The sequence below is a fragment of the Cupressus sempervirens genome, chromosome 7, assembly GCF_028749045.1.
Source record: "Cupressus sempervirens isolate cs-2001-9-10 chromosome 7, ASM2874904v1, whole genome shotgun sequence".
In the NCBI taxonomy this organism is placed as follows: domain Eukaryota; kingdom Viridiplantae; phylum Streptophyta; class Pinopsida; order Cupressales; family Cupressaceae; genus Cupressus; species Cupressus sempervirens.
Window position 1 is genome coordinate 574,609,543 of NC_143124.1, and position 21,834 is coordinate 574,631,376.

Here is a 21,834-nt window from a genome sequence, read left to right on the forward strand (position 1 = left end):
AAAAAGAAACATAACGTCCTCTGTCAAGGACTTAGCAAACTCCTCCGGCCAGCAGACTTCTCTGCGGGAATACAAGACTTCCATTTTTTTTTCCGCTTGCGGGCTCTAATCTGTAGCCGACGCAAACCTTTTGGAGGACGGGGAAGTAATAGAACAAGGTCCATCAGGAGCATGCTGTTTTTCGCAGGCGCGTTCTTGGGTTTCTCTGTGCTTCAGTTGAACAACGTAATTGGCGTCGGCTTACGGGGGAAGGCTATTCTCATTTTTCGGGCAGTTGGCCATCATTCTTTTGCCGTTGGCGGTTCTCAATTTGTGCACTCAACAGTTTCCATCCAGAGGATTAGGATTTCTGCCAAGAGTTTTGAGAGGCACACTAATTTCGTCAGGAAGGAGAAATTGCAAAAAAAAAAAAAAAAAAAAAATGACGACAGATTCAAGTTGTTCAGAATGAGTTACAGATGATGCCAAAGGAAAGGGGACGCATCTGTAGTTGCCAGAAAGAGTGCAGAATCGACAGAAAATGACAAAAATGGTGGGTTCCGTGCATTTTTGTGTGGGTTGCGAAGTGCTAATTTGGTCTTGGCGGCGAACCCTACCCTGTACTGTGACCGGGGCGTTGCCCCAGGACCCTGTGGGGGCGCTGCCCCTCGACCCCGCCGAGGGCGTTGCCCCTTGGACCCCCAGTCGTGGGAGTCTGACCAGTGGAGAAGAGTTGAAGTTGCTGCAGGCATGGACTTTCTGTGTACCAGAGGCACTTGGAGTAGGTGTTGGCTGGGAGGCTGTCTTGGTGGATGCGTAGAGAGCTCGGGAGGAGCTAATCATCTAGTTGGAGGCAGTGTAGCGACACTTGGCTCAGGGTACAATGGAATTGAAAACAGAGAAAGCAGCACAGGTGGCGATCAAGGTCAGCTTGAGGAGACAGTATTGTGTTAGCAGAGGCTACAGAGGTAACGGGATGAATGTGGAAGTGATGTGACAGAAGTAGATTTTTCTTGTTGTAGTCACTCTGATGATATATTTTGTTTGTTAATTTGTCTGAGATATGTTGTAATTGTCGTCCGGAGATGACTTTTCTTTTTGGGGGGGATGGTGTCAGCCGACAGAATGATGTCCAGCGGTGTTTCTGTATTCTGTAGCCGACGGGGTGATGTTCGGCGGTGTTTCTGTATTCTGTAGCCGACTTCGTCAGTAAATAGTTTGTAGCGGATAGAATATTTGTCGCCAACGGACTCCTTCGGGAAGGTTCGGCGGTAGTATTTATATCCCATCTGGGATCATTGTAAATCATGATATCATCTACTATTGCGAATATTATGAAGCCTAATGTATGTTCTGGCATATGCGAATATCATTCTGCTATTATTGTCTGTATGCGTTGATTTCTTTACCAGTACGGTAAACACTGTCGAGGTCAAAGGAAGTCGGTGAATCCTTGCTATACCAGCAAAGGTTGAACATGATTTGAGGTCACTGTGAAGATAACATTACAGAAGAATCTATATTTGACTACCAAGAGGTCAGAGAGCAGTGGAATACTTCCTCTGTAGTTTTTATATCAATTATGAATGCCACAAAATCTATATGAACTAGTTGTGTTGCCATGTACTCAATGAGCTGGGTATGAATGAAGTTTGTTCTAATCATTTTAGCCTGTTCAATGTTCAATTTAGACCATATCATTTTGTTATTTGTACAAACAATGTCTGCTACTTAGTTGAAAGGTCTGAAGGAACTGAAAATTGTTGCGATTCATCTGTTCTTACTATTTTTTGGAATGTTGCTACGAACAAGCAAAATACTTTGAGCATTAGCTAGTAAGTTGGTCAAGGAAATGTCTTTGGGGGCCAGATTGGGTTAGCCTTTTACAACACCAAAGGGAAAACATTCCCAAGCCCATGCACCCATAACCTATATCCGTATGTCAACATATACATGCCAAATTTTGATGCACTGCTGAAATAAGTATCGATATTGATAAGAGAGTTTATTTACAAAGTGCAAGTGTCTTTGTCAAGCCTAAATACCATGGGTACCGGGAGACCCGTCTCCCCCCTAAAAGTCGCGTCTCGGAGACTTTTTGCGTCTCCGGAGACCTCAAAAAAGGTTGGAGACTTCATGGCAAAGTCTCCTGAAGTCTCCCCATCTCCTCATCCAAAAAGTGAAGTCTCCCGAAGTCTCCTGGTAAAATATAAATGTAAAATATAATATTAAATAATTATATATATTTTAGCCCTCATTTAAATGTTTTTAATACAAAAATTAAGACCACCGACAATTTAAATGATTAAATCATTTAAAATATTTTAGTTAATAAATTAATAACTTTTAAAACATTAGAAACACTTTTAAAAAATTATTTTTATTCAACAATTTAAATGATTAAATCATTTAAAATATTTTTGGAGAGTGATGATTTTTTGGAGAGTATGATAGCTGAAGACCTTGAGATGGATGATCACAACCTTGTGGAGTAGATGACAGTACCATCGACATACTAATACTAGATATATTTCTGTTTTTTGTTTATTGTACAAAGTGTTCATTTTTGTTTGCATATCAGCAATTCAGCATCAAACTATACTTTTTTGAATTTAAAATTTGAATATGTAATGATAATCTCAGCGATTATCAATCTGATATGATGTTGATCATATGCAATATTCGAAAAACAAATATGTCTATGAGATACAATATTGTGATCATGTGAGTTTTGAAATCTTTGACTCTATGAGTCTATTTTAATTTTTAATGTGACATTACTATTATTATTTACTTTTACAGTATTACTATTTTCAAATTTTGTATTTACTTTTAGTATTAGACTCTTTAAACTATTAAAAGAATTATGAAAAAAAAAACTTTGCCGTCTCCAAGAACCCCCATCTCCTATTTGAAAAATTGCCGTACCGGTACCAGTACCAGTACCGGAGACCTCGAAGTCTCCTTGTCTCCCGGTGACCTTGCTAAATACATGTACCCAATCACCCTACTGGAAACAACATTGAGATACCTTGATATTATGTGTTGGAATGATCAAGACAAGCCTGGAAACCATTTTGCAAGCTGATAACTCAATATGTAGGTCTGATATAACTTAACTGAGCACTGCCATAGGTCTGAAACCGCAGGGAGTTCCCTTAGAAATATCATTTATCTTCACACCCAACTCACCGATAAGCAATTCTGGAGCATCTTTAGTAACTCCATGCTCTACAACTTTACTCAGCACTCCCAAAACAGTTATAAAAGCACTTGCAGGTTTTATTAGGGTCTGCAAGACGCTGTCCAAGTCAAATCAGCAAGGATATTTGCTGAGCAATCTTTGAAATTATTTTTTAAACACACCCCCTTAGAACACAAATGGAACCAACACCAAATCCACTGGAAACTTGAGAAACCCAACTGAAAATGTGTATCAGACAGGTACAGGTCTGAAACACCCCGTCAGAAGGTGCAATGGCTGTATAGCTCCTTAATGTGCTCAAAACGTTATCCAAACCACTGATAATTCCTGCTGTTAGCTGCCTGACGGCCCAGCTCCAACAAACAGCAATAGAAAGTCAATGGAAAATGGGGGAATTCACGCCCAGAAACTCACACCAACTCCTAGATTGGTGCAGCCTGCAAGGTACAGCTGTTGTAGCACTTATTGATAAATTTATCGATTGACTTGTCATTGGCAATCACTGTAATGGTCTTAAATTTTGTATGTTTTAATTTGATTGGAGCATCTTGCATTTGCAAATTTGTAGTACAATGGGGTACCTTAAAATATTACTTTACTTCTTGAAACTTAACTCTCATTGAAACCATTTTCTAAAACACATTTCCATAGTTAACTTTTTGAGATCACACTGACCTAAAGGAAGCATAAGTCATAATTATCATGAACAAAATCTAAAGTCATCAAATATTCACTCAGGAAAAGTTGATGATGTTATTTCAAAATATATTGGTTATAGCTGTCTCAGTGTTTGTTCTTGATTGTTCTCTTCTTAATTATTGTTAACTTGAAGCATTTTCTGACTGATATTGTGATTAATTATTTGATGTCTTGAAACATTTCTTGACTGCAATATATTTTGTTCTTCAACAGCGAGGAAGATTTGAAACGCAGCATAGGAGAAGGTTTGCCTGCTGGATTGATGAAAGAGTATGAGGAGACCAAAGGTAGCTCACTGCTCGTTAGAGCAAGCTTCTTAGAGTTGCGTGATGAGTTGAAAGCTTCTGTTGAGAAAGTGAAAAATCCAAATGCTCAAGGTATTTGTTGACTGTTGTATAAGTTTTGTGCTTTTTTCCATGGGGCATGTTTTGTTATTATTTTATTGCTATTCCTATTGAATTCTGTACTTCAATAATGATAAACTGGAGGTTTGATGTAGACGATACAATACTTTTGAAGGGATTTATTTATAAACATGGTAGTTTGAGCAATAGAAAGAGTCCTTGATTTTAATTTTTAGCAATTTGATATGAATAATTAGGGCTAAAGCACAGGAAAATAAATAAACACTTTGATGTTAATGCTCTAGCATCATATACAAGGGACTGCTGATAAGGTGGTCCATTGTAAGGTTCCTTATTCTGTAAATTGGGTAAATGGGTGCAGTGGATAGGCTTTGAGAACTCCATGGTTCTTTGCTATTGTTTCATCAATGCTGGTCATGCAAAGGTGGACACCAAACAACAAGAGAAGGCAATCCTTTTGGAGGAATAATCCATTTTTCTGGCCTCTTGTGAGGTCCTTGATGGTTAATACTGAGGTGGAAGCACCCTTAATGGATGGATCCAATGCTGCTTGCACTGCTCTACTTGATGAGGGTTGTAGGGGAAAGTTTATGATAAAGGTGATATGGTGTTAGGAGAGAGGGCACGTGGTGCTTTAGGGTCTTCTGGCCAAGATTTGCTTTTGAAAAAGGGAGTTTAGTTTGGAGAGTTTCTTTTCTAATATGCAGTCTTGTTTTGGTCTGATTTTTTATAGCTTTTGAGCTAAAGAATGCTTGAAAAGGAGAATCAAAAGGACTGATTTGTACTCAAACAAATACATACTGTAACAGCAAATATAAAGAAAAATGCTTGGAATACTGACTTATAATCTTATACATTACTCCAAAACTGAAAGTACAATACAAAAAACTGAAGATACTGAGATGGATATTAATCTGATTAAAAACACAAATACACCATACCCTTTCACTGGTAATGAAAATGAATGACTGCAGCTAGGATACCGATTCGTTGCAGGAATGCATGGAGGCGGAGGTAGAGGCGGATGGGCACACCGATGCGAAAGGAACGGACGAGCACGCAAATGCGAAAGGAAGCCTTGTGGGTGCCACCCGGATGCCTGTGGGTGGCATTTGGTCGCCTCCACGGGCATCAGCCCAAAAAAACATATAAAAAATGAGTTTTGACTTAACAAAAAATTAAAACATGTGTGCTTTAGCACTTTAATAACATATAAAATGGTCCTAATAGAGGCCTTTCAACTAGGGTGTTTTTTAGTGGTGAATATTTGTAATTTTGCGAATTCTAGAGATTTTTTGCTAGTAATTTGGCTAATAATTTAAGATTTAATGCAACCTAAATCACCACATTTTTATTAAGTTTAGTTCTAAATATTTAAAATCTCTCAATAATTTATTTCATAAAAAAATTTAAACTCAAAGATTTGCCACAATATTCAATATATGATTAGATTTGATTCACCTAAATATTATATATTATCAAATAAATTCAAATAAATTCACCAATAATTATCATAATTATTAGTTACTTTAGGGATATATTACCAATATTTAGTTTTCACTATTGATAGTAAAATATAATGTAATTATCCTCATAATTTCCATGAGATAAAAGTTAAAACATGTTCAATTTTGATTTGTAATATTCCATGACGATTAGCAAACTTCCTATTAGTATTGAGATTCACCAATATTTTCTACTCAAAAATTATGATTCCAAAATAATCGTCAATGTAAATAATATTTAAAATAAAAAAATTGAGAGATTCGCCGATAAAAATAATTTGGTTTTTCAAAATAATGAAAGATTCGCCAATAATTTATATCTTTTTCTGGAGGGCAGTTTCTTAAAGTTTACCTTGCTTTCAACTATTCAACCATCATTTTGTTTGCATCTAGGTTTGCTCTTCTCATTTGGCTTCCATTTTGTCATTTTGAAGGCAAGTTGATTTTTTGGAAGAGGAATGATCGTAGGGTGAGAGTTGGCTTCCACAAGATATTTCAAACACTAAGAGCTAAGCATTTTATCCCATTCTTGAGTGTTTCAATGATTTTTTAAGAGATTTGATGATTTTTTTCAAGTTTGTGAAGAATTTTTTAAATTTTTTTCATTTAAAAATAATAATTTAGAAACAATTTTAGGTATCTATTTGAATGGTTTTGTATCATTGTTTTTCACTTGTATGCTTGATATTCATAGTTTTTTTATTGATTTAAATTTACTTAATTTCTTATTATAGAAATAAACTACATTGTATTATGCGAGAATGCTTGCCATTGGTAGTCAAAGTTTAGTGGGAGGGCAAGGTCAGAGTTTAGTGGCAAGGTAAGGAGGGTATAATTTCAAAATTGATTTTGGTTCTCCTCTATGGAGACATACAACAAGAATATCATAGGTTTCAGGTGGTGGCTCCTATATTTGGAGTTGTAATTATTGTCAAAGTAACAAAGGAAAGCCTTTCAATATCTCTTATTCTTGAGTAAAACCTCATTTCATGGGCCCTGTTGGTAGAGGTTTTGGAATGTGTGTGCAATGGTGTAGATGGGAAGGGGTTGTTTGATGCACAGATAGCTTGGTTTGTAAAAGAACAAAAAGTTGCTGATCATTTGGTTGAAAGATCAACAAAAGTTATTATCAACCTCCTTCCTCAGAAAAGAACAAAATGCAACCACCTATTGAAATGGAACCAATTGTATCTTCCAAACATCCATTCATGTAAGTACCTATACCGGGAGAGGAGGATGAAGTAGAAAATAATGCATCAACTTGGAAAAGAGGCCCATTGCACTTTGCGTTTAAAATGGAGGCAAGAGACCATGCTGATGAAGCCATTGCACGCTGTCTCTATGCTAATGGTCTTCCTTTCAACCTGGTAAGATCACTATATTTGAAGGAAATTGTAAGAGCCATCAAAACACCAGATGATTACACAAGTCCTGGGTATGAAAAGGTGCTTGCCACACTCTTGCAAAAGGAGAGAGTTTCTGTAGGGAAGGCACTTCAACCCATCAGAAATGCTTGGAAAACTTCGGGTGTGACAATTTTGTCTGATGGTTGGAAAGATACAAGAAACAAGCCATTAACTAATGTGATTGCAGTGTCCCCCAAAGGGGCAATGTTTCTAAAGGCAATTGATTGTCAAGGGGAGGTGAAGGACTCAAAATTTATCTTTAATATTCTCATTGAGACCATATATCTGGTGGGTAGTGAGAATGTGGTCTAGTTTGTTATAGACAATGCTGAAAATTGCTGGGGAGCTGGTGCTTTGGTTGAGGGTTGGTATGGCCATATTTTTTGGACACCATGCACTGTACACTCCCTCAATTTGATCATGCAACAAATTGGCACTCAAATAAATTGGTTGAAGCAAATATACGAAGAGGGAGAGGACATACAAATGTTTGTGAGTAACCGCATGTCACAATCCATTTTTAGAACATGCTCACAATTGGATTTGCCGAAGGTAAATTAATTTTTTGTAATTATTAAATTTCATGGATTTGTAATTTAATTAATATTTGTAATTCAATTGTCAATTGACATATTGTTAACTTGCTTAGGTTACTGAGACCCTTTTTGCGTCTCATACTATTGTTATGAGACGACTTCTCAAGGCGTAAGATGTTTTGAGCCAAATGGTCATTTGTCTTCAATGGGGTATGTGGAAGGCCTCGAACATAGAAAGAGCCCTAAAGATAAATGGTATGATCTTGGATGATAGTTGGGGGGCTCATGTGCAATATGTATTGGATATCACCAAGCCCATCATGACTATGCTTTGCTTTGCCGATACAAATACACCTTGCTTGGGAGATGTGTATGATGGCATGGACACCATGGTTGAAAAGGTAAAACATTCTATACAAGCACATGAGAGTGACCCTACAAAATGTCAAGCTTTATGTAGTAAAGTGGAAGCAATAATTCTTCATTGTTGGGAGAAGATGACTACCCCATTGCACCTCCTTGCATATGCTTTGTCTCCGAGGGATTATAGTGATGCGGTACTTTCTATGCCAGATAGAATTGCATCATATGCTGATGAAGAGGTTGCTAATGGGCGCTCCAAAGCTTTTGCAAGAATCTTCCAAGATGATGAGATGCATGAAAAAGTGAGGCTAGAGTTTGGCTTATTTGCTTCAGTTCCGGAGCAAGGCTTACTCCATTTGCAATTAAGGACCAAAATAAAATGGGAGCGATCACATGGTGGTACATGTATGGTTAGCCATACAAACATCTACAACCTCTTGCAATTGAAATCCTCTCACAAGCAAGTTTTGATTTTTGTTTTTAGATTACAGCTTGTGTTCTACAATCTAGTGTTTAATCATATTGTCATTTGCTTTTTATTTGTATGTTTAAAAATTAATTTTGTGAACAAAATGCAGTTTCCAAGTTCTTCTACTACTGAAAGGAATTGAAGTACATACTCCTATATCTATTTAGTGAAGTGTAACCGGTTGGGGTCAAAGAAAGTTGAGGACTTGGTCTACATTCATACCAACTTGTGTCCTTTGTCACGTAAGGATGATGAATACATGGATGGGGCAGCCATACTTTGGGGCATACTCCCTAAGTGTGCAAACTTGGATGCAACACTTTATGATCTTACTACGATGATAGATGATGGTGATGAAAGATCCATGACACATGGTGCATCTAGTGCAAGTGGAACCATTCTTGGTTCAAATGATAGGGACCTTGCAGCAGGTTGGAGATGAGGAGGATGCAGTTTTTTGAGAATCCTTATGATTCTGATTAGTGAACATTGAATCATGAAAAATGTTTTTGATTTGATAGTTTGGACATGGAGTCTAGAACATGAATATTTATGCCTCTGAAGTTTTAATTTGAAGTTTGAACTATTTAATTGACATATGAAATATCTTGAATCTTGATCAATGGTGAAATATCATATGATACTATCAAATGATGTATGTTTTAATGTTTGTAACTTTGTATATTTCTAAGTTTCTAATTCTAAGTTCTTGTATTTATAAGTTTCTTAAATCCTTTGCCAATAGATTGATATAATACACACACATGCTTCCAGACGCATTTGTACCAAAAAAAAAACTCCTGCATCCCGTATCCACTTCTTGCATCCGCATCTGAATTGGTAACTTAGGACTGCAGCAAGAAGAACCAGCATGTACAAGTTCCAAAAGCTGTAGGTTCTTCACCAAATTGCTCTGGATGATATGGTTGGCTCTATAAGTGCCAAACAATAGCTAAGATGTTCTCCGCGAATTTGATGTCCAATAAGCTCTATGTATCTGAAAATGTAGACTCCAATATGCCCAAATGCGACCTTTTGAATAAAACCACTAGATTATTCTCCAGATTGTATCTCTCAAAAATGTGGAGAATGTTGCCTGCAAGGGGTTTTATCCTCACTAACCAACAAAAAGAGGCACAACCTCCTTTAATGATGGAAGCATAAGGGATTACAATATGTAATGTCCCCTTTTTGGGACATTAGGAATTTTGAAGTTAAACTCATAACATATAACTTTGACTTATGAGAGCTTAAAGAAAATTAAAAATTGGATCAATTTAATATTATAAAGGAAGTTAAAAGGTGATAAGAAGGAATAAGACGTAAGGATAGGAGAAGGAAACTGAAGAGTCACTGTTTTGAGCATAAAATAAGTATGGGGACTTCATTTTGCGTATGCTTGGATTTTGGAGTTTTTTCAGATTTCTCTTTGAGAAGGGGAAAGCTTGGCTTTCAATTTCCAGAACCTGAGGACAAAAACCTTTAGGGTCTTCTTGTTAGATCAAACGCCAACTTGTTTCAGCATTGGTGGTGAGTTCTCATCAAGATTCACATTGGAATTACTGGTTCTTCTCTATGTATTTCCAATCTGACTGTTATTGCTGTTTGTAAGATTGGAGTTCTCTGCATGTTATTGTATTGCTTTTTTATAATGCAATAACGAATTCTGTGGCATTTTATATGAGTGTTTTACTGGTTATTTGCTGATTTTAAATTGCATAAACCATCTGCTGTATTCTTAATATGTTTATGAGATAAATTCGGGTTGATATCCATCTGGTATATTACAGTGGTATTAGTGTTGTGCATCTTGCCAGCTTGTGAGGTTGCTGAAAATTGTTTATCAGAAGTTTCATCTGAAGATTGTATTTTATTGGAGGTTTAGAAGACTATTTCTATGTGAGAAATAAAGTGATGATATTTGAAATAGTTCAAGGTCCGCAAAAATATATATTTTTGCCAGGCTAAAATATAATAATTTGAGAAACATTGTGCGTGGACGCCTACATTCACAATGGGAACTAAATATCGGGCCAAGTATATTTTGTGCGTCTTCCAGTTTGGAAGCAACTATATTTGGGGTTTCTGTTGTAAGTGATTGGGCATTGCATTTTGATTGTTGAGGTTCCTGTGAGTATTTCCTTTAATATTTTTTGGAAAGATTATTATAGCTTCCTTCAACAACCATACCACTTTGAAGTATATAGTTTGGGCAAAATATTTCATAAAGGCTATTGTTTCTATTATGTGGAGTCTGTTCGCTTCCCATATGTTGTGAAGACTACATTAATGTCCTGTTGAATATGTGAAATTTTAATATTGTATGGGAAAGAAGCGTGCATGGTTGTTGTAGCTTCACTTAAACTCATGAATCATTGCTTCGAAGTTTTATCAGTATACAGAGAACCATTGCTGTGTGTATAAGTGAGTTTGAAAGAAAATTGAAAGGACTGTGCAAATAAATGTGCATAGGAATACTGAGTATATCTCATTTGAGCTCTCGTATTGGCCTTAAAGGATATTTTATATGAAGCGCTAGTGATTTGATGTTGGCAAACATATTCTGGCTAAGAGGAAGGCAATACAATGTCTCCCTTGATGCTTCCTTTGCCTGGAGTGAAGAGCTAACAATACCAATTTGCAATAATCACAAGAAGAATCGAGGAAACATCTATATTGATTACTGTGAGAAAGGATCTGGGTTATTTCTGACATAATGCAAACAACACTTTGGAGTCAGTTGCAAGTAGTGGGGGATTAAATTTAACGAAAAATGGATTTTGCTTCCACCATGAGTCTAGTTGTTACCAGGAAAAATAATAATAAATTGGAATTGCAAGTTTCTAAATAAGCACAAGGAGCATCGACAAGTGTTGCGTGTAATAATTGCGTAATGAAAATTTCTTATATGCAAGAGATTAATTTCAGAAAAAATATGAGATAGCTAGAGTCAATACATAGTGGGATTATTTGTAGGAGACATTACAAAGTATTCCTTCCAGGCAATACGTGTTGTAATTGAAAAAGAATGGAAAATGAATTAAATAAAATTGTGATTAGAAACACTCATTGAATATGTTAGTAGTAGTGAAAGGGTTGATGGGAGTCACAAAGAAGTAACACCTCCAGAGTTGGTAATGACAGAATATTAAGTGAGCACAAGCCAAATATTATCAAGACAGGAGTATTGTTCCAAATAAATATTATTGAGTGGATTCAATGATTATTTAAGCTGTTGGAAGTTTTGCATATGTGATAAGCTACAGTGACATCGACATGTGAAGTATTTGCCCAAGGAATCATTGTAGGAGTAGTGGCAATAGCAAGTTTTATCTATGCACCATGAACATTTTTTTTTATGAATGAGTTTCTAAGCACTTGAGTTAGAATAAAAGGTGAGACCCCTGCAACAATGCATGTATTGGATGTTTAATCCCGGGCATTACATTAGTGGATGGGTATCGTAATTATTTGTGGAGCCGAAGCATACCAACATTTAATTTTATCATGGGGCTCGTCCTTCAAATGAGTGTTTCCCATATCCTTATATTAGTATTGTCATCGCATAAATATAAGCATTGCTGTGAATACTCTGTGTAAATTTTCGAGGTTTATTGGAGCCAACTTCTCTTAAGTTAAAGGGCATCCAAATTTACCTAATGGTAATGCCGATGAGAGTATGGACTGGCTTTATTAATATTGGACATAGATTATAGTTTTGGGTTAATAATTTTATGAGCCCGTTTATACTTGGACAACACTCATCATCATATGACAATGTAAGGAATTAAGAATTGCTAACTGGAGGTGTTGCGATCGTCTATATATGAAGTCACAGTGTGTTGTGATTCACTACACCCGTTGTGTGAGCAGTGACTTCATGTTGGGCACGAAGGGTAGCATTGATTAATTCTTTGCTTTGGTTCTATTTGAGAGTATTACAAGTGCAGGTCTTTTGTTTAAACATGCAACTTATTTGTGTTAAACTTGTAGCTTCGGTCGGATTGATTCAATCTGATATACATTAATGTTATTGGTAATCATCATTTCCTATATATACTTACCCATGTTAATAATATCTAATAAATATATAATATAGTATATAATATATATAATATATATATTGTTATATTATATTATATATTTGGGTATTTATATTACTAATATATTAATATGTTATCTAGTGATGATTAACTGTAGAGACTTGTCTCTTCACAAGACATGTGTCATCCTCTCTGATTTATAAGCCTTCATTTGCATTTGGAACACAATCAATACAATGGCAATTGTTAATACATTTGCAGCGATTCTAGAATTTAACATGGTATCAGAGCTAGACTATAAATGTATGAAATTCTTGACATGTAGGAAAAGAGAAAACTATAAGCAAGGCAACAACGAACATTGATGAACATCAACAAAGATTCAATTACTGATTTGGATATCCAGAATTATTATATCAAATAGCGAATGGCATTGATTGATAGGTTTGACATGCATGATAAACCATCATTGTTCGTACTGGACATGTAAGAAGCAAATAAAAAATCATGAGGCTCTACAGTGGAGCTGGTTGCATAGAAATGTAATCACGACACATTCCTAGAGATTGGTGATATTGTAATCTCATATCTGAGAGGAGGGAACCGACAATCAAGAGACAATGACAATTTTCTAATAAATCGCACATATTATAACAGCTGGTTTAGGAAGAGAGTGGGCATCCATCCCGAATAAGGATTTTCCCATTGAAAATTTAGGGTCTCCATGCATATTTTCCATGAAACAATGTGGCGTACGGAGGAGTTCAACCTAATTCAGGTTGCACAGAATTTGAGTAGTATTTTAATATATTGTCATATACAGGCTGCTCTCCCACATTTCTTAAAATGCGTGGAAGTTTTGCATTGATGGTGTAAATCATTTTCAAGATCTCACTATGGAGTTTCAAGTTTATCGGCTAGTTGACCAAACAGTCCTCCAATGCTTGAGGATCACTCACTCGAATGTATGTCTTCTAATAGCGAGCCATTAGAGTTACCAGTGGGCCGGTTTTATCGTTTGTAGATAACACATACTACTGCCCTGTGAAGGCAAGGTCTGCACCTATTATCGGATGGGGCTCGAGGAACAATGTAAATCATTCTGATTCTTTTAATTGCTTATTTTATTTTGAATCTCTTCTACATGGTAATCCAGATTGGAATGACAAGGCAATAACAAAAACCATGCGACCACACATTTTCAAATGTGATGTCAAAGATAATTTCAAATGTGGCAGCAGAGTATATTTCAAATGCTATATAGCAAACATAAATACAATTTTGGCATCTGGATCACTTTGACAAGTGTGAGAATACGAATATGAATGCATATTATATGTATCCGAGATTGTACAAAAATATGGCTTACACACATGAACAACAGCTCTATCGGGCTGCACGAAACATTTTTAATGCCATAATATAACATGAAAATGATAGAAAATTTTCTCGGTTATCTTTTGATCCGTATTTGGAGAGTTTGATTGAGATTTGTGTCTCAAACCCAAGTTCGGCACTATTATAGATGTGATTGCTATTTAACTCTCTAATGCTACAATCATTGATCCTATCTTCACAGACGAGTTCCTTCTTTATATGAAGCCTTTGTCGTGTGTGTCTGAACTCCTTGATCAAAAAGAAGAAATCAATCATTCTGTTGGCACTTGTTAAGCTCTAGGCATGGGTTGCTAGCATCAAAGCCATAGTAAATAATGTGATTAGGCCCATTATTGATGGAATCAAATTCATGAGGTTGTGATGGTATTTGCTTTTATTTTATTGGGGTAGCAGGCAACCACATAGGTCTCCTTGTCAACAATGATACTCACCAAATGAAAAGATTTTAAAAGAGATTTGGTTTGATACGTGTAAACTGGGAATTATTTTCCTTATTTAACTGCTGCTAGAAAGGTTAACAATGTTGTTATTTAAAAGTCTCATTTATAACAATCAACGGATATTTATTAAAAACAAAATATGGTGATCAGATGAAAGAGTACAACTGCTGGCCAAACACAAGGAAAATGTGCCAAGATAGGTAACTGTAGTAATGGCAGATGAAAACTAAATTCAACCCAATCTTATAAATATTTGTGTTCATTTGGAGAACAATGTGACTGAGAGACACCAGTTTGTGTTTTCAGAAGAAAAGGAAAACAAATTCTAGTCAGCATTGAAGTTAGCACTAGTTAGATGAAGTAAGAAGAGGAGTGTATGAAATAGGGATGAGGAATTAATGTGCATAGTAATTCAGTCACCATTCACCCACCACATCACCAACTAATAGGAATGTTGCTCGTGTGAACAAGGTAAAGTCACAAAACTTTTCAAATCGCAACCAATGACCCCAAGTCACCTAGTCCCATTTATAAAGGTAAAGTCATATTTAAAAGGTGAAGTCTAAGGTAATGGGTCCGATAAGGTATGGACATTATTATTTTTACTTTCATATAATATGTTTATATGTTGGAGAAAATTTGCATATATATATATATATAAAATTTATAAGTATGTTAAAGGAAAATTTATATTAATCTAGAGAGGCTATTTAATAATTGATGCTATGAATCAAATGATATAAGCAACATTAATAGTATATTGTATCATTGGAAACTTGAGATAACTTCGATATGTCTAGATAAATATTTTTCAATTCACATGGAGGCAGTTTATGAAATTATACATATGAGATAAGTAGTTATTATTATTGAGTATTACATTTGTCTACTCACTATTTATGTTTTTATATATATTTTCCTTGATCATTTCTTTTCTTTCGAGTATGTTCTTTTAAGAAAAGATGGAGATTAAGATTTATAGGGAGACTGACATTTGAGGCAACCTTAAAAGAGAGGGGGTATATAGAGGATATGATTTAGTCAACCTTTGGTGATCCTGATCATATTAATTCAGAGGGAGAAAACCATGTTGTGATTGTAAAGTTTCTATAAATTCTGTAATAAATCAGACTTAGTTTATACCTTCTTGTACTTGCAGAGTATAATCTTCAATGTTCAGACTTGAGTGAATCAAGAAGAATAATCCTGGAGATGTTTTATTTTCTGCGAATTGTCTTTAGGGCAGTATTGATCAAGGAATAGACTTTTAATAATTGTGTGTCCTTAACCTTCAACCACACCCTACATAAATATAGAACCAAGGGGAATCTCCTTACAAGCTCGACTTTGACTCATCTCTTAAAATCAATGACTTTCCAAGCAATAAATAGGGTAGTACCTAAACTAACCAAGGAGATTAGTTAGTTTTAAAACTAGTTGTTCAAGATAGTCGCCGATACCTATTAAGAAGATAAGACAATTAAATAATGACTTCAGAAAGGATTTAATGCAAGAACATATCAGTACAATCTGTAATCAGATCAGTATGATTTCAAGTTACGGAATTAACACTCCCTCTTAACTTGATAATCATACTGAGAGATATCATATCTAGCAACATCAAATAAGATGAACAAGCAAGAATTGATACTCTATATCTATCTGAATTTTCTTAGCATGTGGTATCATTGAACACATGATACAATGTCATATTACTAAACTTGTGATATGACATATCACTGATACTAGTGATAATAGTATTGTAAAGAATACAATATATAGGATAAATCCGGAGAATAATTAAATTCTTCATTTATCTAAGTTATGACTCATAGGTACTGATATTCCTATATCACAACATGATCCTGAGTTAAGACCTACCAGAACACATGATAAACTCCGGAGAACAACTTCGTTTAGCCAAATTGTGATTTATAGGCATAACAATGGCTATATCACAATCTGATTTTGAACTCATCTAGATCTTATAGTAGATCTCTATTGTTTAGCACATCATCTAAGAGATCGTCATCTCTCATAATGTCTTTTATACAAGGGTCTATTATCTCAGAAGTCGTCACCTCTTAGATAATGAATACAAATGGTGGAGCCCATAACAGTCAATAGCTTGACAATAAAGTAATTTTAATAATAATTTAAGGAATACAAACGTATTATAATTCAACCATACCAAGACTTTTCCTGAACTGATCTATCTTCACTTGAGAGAGAGGCTTGGTAAAAATATCTGCTGTCTGATCTGCAGTGCAAATGTATTCTAATTTTATACTATTCCTGTCTACCATATCTCTTACATAATGGTAAGCAAATTCAATATGCTTGGACCTGTTATGAAAAACCGGATTCACAGAAAGCTTGATTGAACTCTGTTTATCACAATGAATAATCGTAGGATTCATGGCTTGACCAAATAATCCCACTAGTAACTTTTAAAGCCAAATTGCTTCCGGAGAGGCCATCACTGCTGCAATGTATTTGGTTTCTGTGGAACTTTGTGCTACTGAAAATTGCTTTCTGCATATCCATGATATCATTGTTGTCGTCGGTAGAAGTTGTGTATCGGCCGACGGGTCCCTTCGGGAAGGAAATTATGTATCAGCTGACGGGTCCCTTCGGGAAGGAAATTGTGTATCAGCCGATGGGTCCCTTCAGGAAGGAAATTGTGTATCAGTCGACGGGTTCCTTCGGAAAGAAAATTGTGTATCAGTCGACGGATCCCTTCGGAAAGGTTTTTATGTAATGACATGTATGTGGCCGACGGACTCCTTCGGGAAAGTATTTATAACCCCTTTGGGAAGCATTGTATTCATCTTATCATCATATCTGATCATGCAAGCATAATGTACTATTTGGGCATATGCGAATAATAATAAGAGTTCTGCTGGTTGCTGTTCATGTTCGTATTCTTTGTCTGTGTGCAATTCTTAATTAACCTATGCGATAAACAATTGTTGAGCCTAAACTGAAACAACATCCCGAAGTGCTTTTCCTGTCAGTAACACTTCCAGCCCAATCCGAGTTTGTGTATCCATGTAGGTCCAATTCAACTTTCTCATACTTGAGCCCAAGGTTAAGAGTGCCTTGTAAGTATCTCATGATGTGTTTGACTGCAACTAGGTGAATCTCCTTTAGCTCGCACATAAACTGACTTAAGGCATTAACAACATAGCAAATATCAGGTCTTGTATTTACCAAATACATAAGGGACCCAATCATCTATCTGTAAAGAGTAGAATCCATGGAAGGTGATTCTGCTGTTGCTTCCTTAAGTGTATGTAGATTAGTCTCCATGAGAGAAGGCATAGGCCTATGGTTCCACATTCCAAATCTCTTCAAGATATCTAATGTATACTTTCCTTGATTGAGTATGATGCTGTTAGAATTTTACCACACTTCCAGTCCTAGGAAGTAATGAAGGAGTCTTAAATCTTTCATCTCAAATTCTCTGATTAGATCTTTCTCGCATTGATCTATGAGATGATCATCACCTGTTATTAGTAAATCATCAACATACAGTATCAAAATTACCATATCATCTTTATCTGTTTTATAATATAGATTTGGATCAGCTCGATACTTAGAGAATCCTACGCCAATGAGATACTTATCAATTCGTTCATACCATGCCCTCAGAGCCTATTTTAAGCCCATAGAGAGCTTTCTTGAGCCTGCGAACAAAACTTTTAGGATTATGAGTTTCAAATCCTTCAGGTTGGTCCAAATATACCTCTTATGTAATCTTTCCATTCAAAAATGTTGTTTTTACATCCATCTAATGTACTTTTCATCCCTTCGATGCTGCAATAGCTAGGATTGCTCTTACAGAGGTGTATTTGGCAACATGAACAAAGGTTTCTTCATAATCAATCCCCTGGCTACGAATCTGGCTTTATATTTTTCAATGCTACCATTAGCATGCTTGATTTTAAATATCACTTGGAAGAAACAACAAATTTTCCTTTAGGTCTTGGAACAATTTTCCAAACATCATTCTTCATAATGGATTGGTATTCTTCCGTCATGGCATCCCTGTGAGTTGTATGTTTAATAGTGTTTGAAACATTGGTTGGTTCTGATTTAGACAAATCATTCATGTTTGCTACATAACTAGAGAATCTTTTGGGTCTTTTGCTTTCTCTGAATGTTCTAGATGGTGCAGCGAAGTTTTGTGCTTCCTCTACTGTCTTAATGGCCCAAAGTGGTCCTTTCTTAGAATTTTGAGTTTTCTCAAGATTGAGATTTTGAATTTCATCTTTAGCTTCTTCAATGTTCTCCCTGTGAGACTCAAATTCAATATTTTCTTCAAAACTAGGTGAGGGAGAGGGATCTCTAGAACTTTGGGCTCTTTTGAATGCTAAATCTTCTTCAAATATTACATCCCTACTAAGTTTAATATTTTTCTAACCAGGTATGAAAATCCTATATGCTTTAGATGTTTCACTAGACTCAACAAAAATACCTTTCATCTTGGAGGGTTCTAACTTAGTTCTCTTTTCTTTTGGAACATGAATATGTACAAGGCACCCAAAAATCATAAGATGACCTATATTGGGTTTAACCTTAGTAAAGACTTCTTCAGGAGTTTTATCTCTAAGGTTGGAGCGAGGACTTTTGTTTTGAATATAGACAAAAATACAAGAGGCTTCTGCCCAAAGATAATATTCTATATTTTGATTAAATATCACAGTGCTTGCAGCTTCTATAATTGTTCTATTCTTCCTTTCTGCTACCCCATTTTATTGTGGGTTATAAGGAATGGTATACTCCCTCTTAATTTCTATTTCTTTACAAAACTTTTCAAACAAATCTGAGGTATATTCCCCTCCATTATCAGTCCTAAGAATTTTAATTTTATGTCCTGATAAGTTTTCAGTTAAGGTTTTAAATTCTTTAAATCTCTTAAGGATTTCTTCTGATTTGTTACATTTTAAGGAGTAAATCCAAATTTTCTTAGAGAAGTCATCTATAAAAAATATATATTACCAAAATCCTCCAAGAGAAGGAACAGACATAGTTTCACATAAATCTGAGTGGATTAATTCCAAAACATTGTTAGTGTTTCTTGTGCTATCATGAAATGGACTTTTGGTGTTCTTACCTCGAGTGCATCCTTTGCATATGCTGGAATGATCTTTATTTAACTTAGGTAAACCAGTAACCATCTTCTCCATAGTAGATAAGGTTTTTAAATTTAGATGTTCTAATCTTCTGTGCCATATTTCGTTTATATCAGCAGCTTCATGCATTAAGGCTTGAATGGATTGGTTAGGTTTTGAATTTAATTCATACAAGTACCCCTTTTGACCAATCAATTTTGCTTTCTTAAATGAGTTCTTAGCCCAGGTCATTACTTAATTGTCCATGAATGTAACATTATGTCCATCATCTTCAAGTGTTGTAACTGAGATTAGATTCTTTCCTATTCCTGGTACATAGAGTACTCCTTTGAGAAGAAGAGAACTACTCGACTTTAGTTTCAAGGTGCAATTTGCAATTCCTTTGATAGAATGTGTTGAATTATCACCGATGTTGACTTTGACATTAATTTTTTTTGATATAGAGTCTAGTGCTTCTCTATATCTTGTAATATGTCAAGATGATCGACTATCAATCACCCATGCCTTACTTGAGACTTCATTTGATAGTGCCAAATACAATACACGATTCCTAGGATCATAGTTATCTTCTTCCCTAGTAATGTTTGTACAATTCACTTGCTGTTTTAAAATTCTTATTGCAATTAGATCTGTAGTGTCCAAACTTTTCACATTTGAAGCATTTTATTTTGTATAGATCTTTCTTAGGTTTGTCATACTTTTGGTTACCCTTTTTCTTCTTGAAGTGCTTCTTCTTGCCTTTATAGGAATTTGTGTTAAGAACATGAAGTTCTTCATCTTCAATTTTCAACTTTTCCCTTTTCTTTAGTTTTTTGGATTCTTCCTGAAGACAATCTCCATCAAGTCTATTGAAGTCAGGAAGCTTGTCTCTAGTACTTACTCCTTGTGCGAATGTTTCCCATGAATCTGGTAATCCATCTATAGTTGTCAGTGTTAGTTCCATGTCATTAATTATGGTTCATATACTTGCAAGTTCGTCTGTTATACTGGCAACTCTTAGGGAGTAAGAATTCATCGATTCTCCCTTATTTATTTATAAATGATTTAGTTGCCTTTTTAGTGCGTGAACTCTAGTTGCATTGTTAACCTCATGCATTTAATAATGCATTCATCATATCAAATGTTGTTTGATGTTTCGTTAGCATGGGTAATATTTCATTTTTTGCTCCATCTAATTTGATCTGTATGGCTTTCCTATTTCTTTTATTTCAGATAGTTTTATGAGGCTCCGCAGTAGGTTGTTTGGATGCTGAATCAACAAATTGTTTGACATCATTTTTTTCAAGAATCATCATGATTCTGAATTTTCAAGCATCAAAGTGTTCTTTCCCATCAAACGTGTCCTCGGGTCTGATTGTGTATGCCATTGAAGATAGAAGAATGATGCTAGATATATATCAAGTCTGATTATTTAATTTGCAGAGCCTAGGTTTGACTACTAGAGCTCTGATACCATGTAAAGTTTCTACAAATTCTGTAATAAATCAAACTTAGTTTATACCTTCTTCTTGTACTTGTAGAGTATAATCTTCAATGTTCAGACTTGAGTGAATTAATAAGTATAATTCTTGAGATGTTTTATTTTCTGCGAATTGTCTTTAGGGTAGTATTGATCCAGGAGCAAACTTTGAATAATTGTGTGTCCTTAACCTTCGACCACACCCTACATAAATATAGAACCAAGGGGCATGCACTTACAAAGGACATGCCCCTTCCAAAGTCGGCTTTAAGGGCACACCCCTTCCAAAGTCGGCCTTGACTCATCTCTTAAAATCGGCGACTTTCCAAGCAATAAATAGTTGAGTACCTAAACTAACCAAGGAGATTAGTTAGTTCTAAAACTAGTTGTTCAAGATAGGCACCGATACCTATTAAGAAGATAATTAAATAATGACTTCACAAAGGATTTAATGTAAGAATAGATCAGTACGATCTGTAATCAGATCAATATGATTTAAAGTTATGAAATTAACAGTGATGGATTCACTAATGATATAAATTTGGAATACACAGATTGCAAGATGTGCATAATATAGGTTTAATCAAAAGATCAAACAAATACCTTTGCATGAACAAAAGAAATATGAGTTGTTGTGAGATGTTAATGAAGCTTTAAAGAATTCATTTGAACCATCTACGAGTCTCACTTTGATGAATGAAATTTGACGTATGAGTTGTAGATTCATTCATGTGGCACAATCATACTCATTCAAGATATTGGCGTATTTTGGATGAGTTTGAGAAAACGGAAGGACACGTTCGCTACTACTGTTAAGCTAAATGAATAT

General features: G+C 35.4%; 1 protein-coding gene across 4 annotated transcripts in view; it reads left to right on the forward strand.

Moving 5' to 3' along the window:
• LOC149548052 (mitochondrial 28S ribosomal protein S29-like protein) overlaps window positions 1–21,834 on the forward strand; it is a 185,948-nt gene that overhangs the window by 20,119 nt on the left and 143,995 nt on the right. For 3 of the 4 annotated variants that reach the window (XR_016353966.1, XR_016353967.1, XM_089792080.1), the window contains exon 2: window positions 4,097–4,260. Coding sequence is in view for 2 of the 4 variants with exons in the window: in XM_089792080.1 (XP_089648206.1) it covers window positions 4,097–4,260 (164 nt within the window). In the remaining 2 variants the exon portion in view is untranslated. Of the gene's footprint in view, window positions 1–3,043; window positions 3,629–4,096; window positions 4,261–21,834 lie in introns of those variants that run through there. The other variant, XM_089792081.1, reaches the window with a different exon arrangement.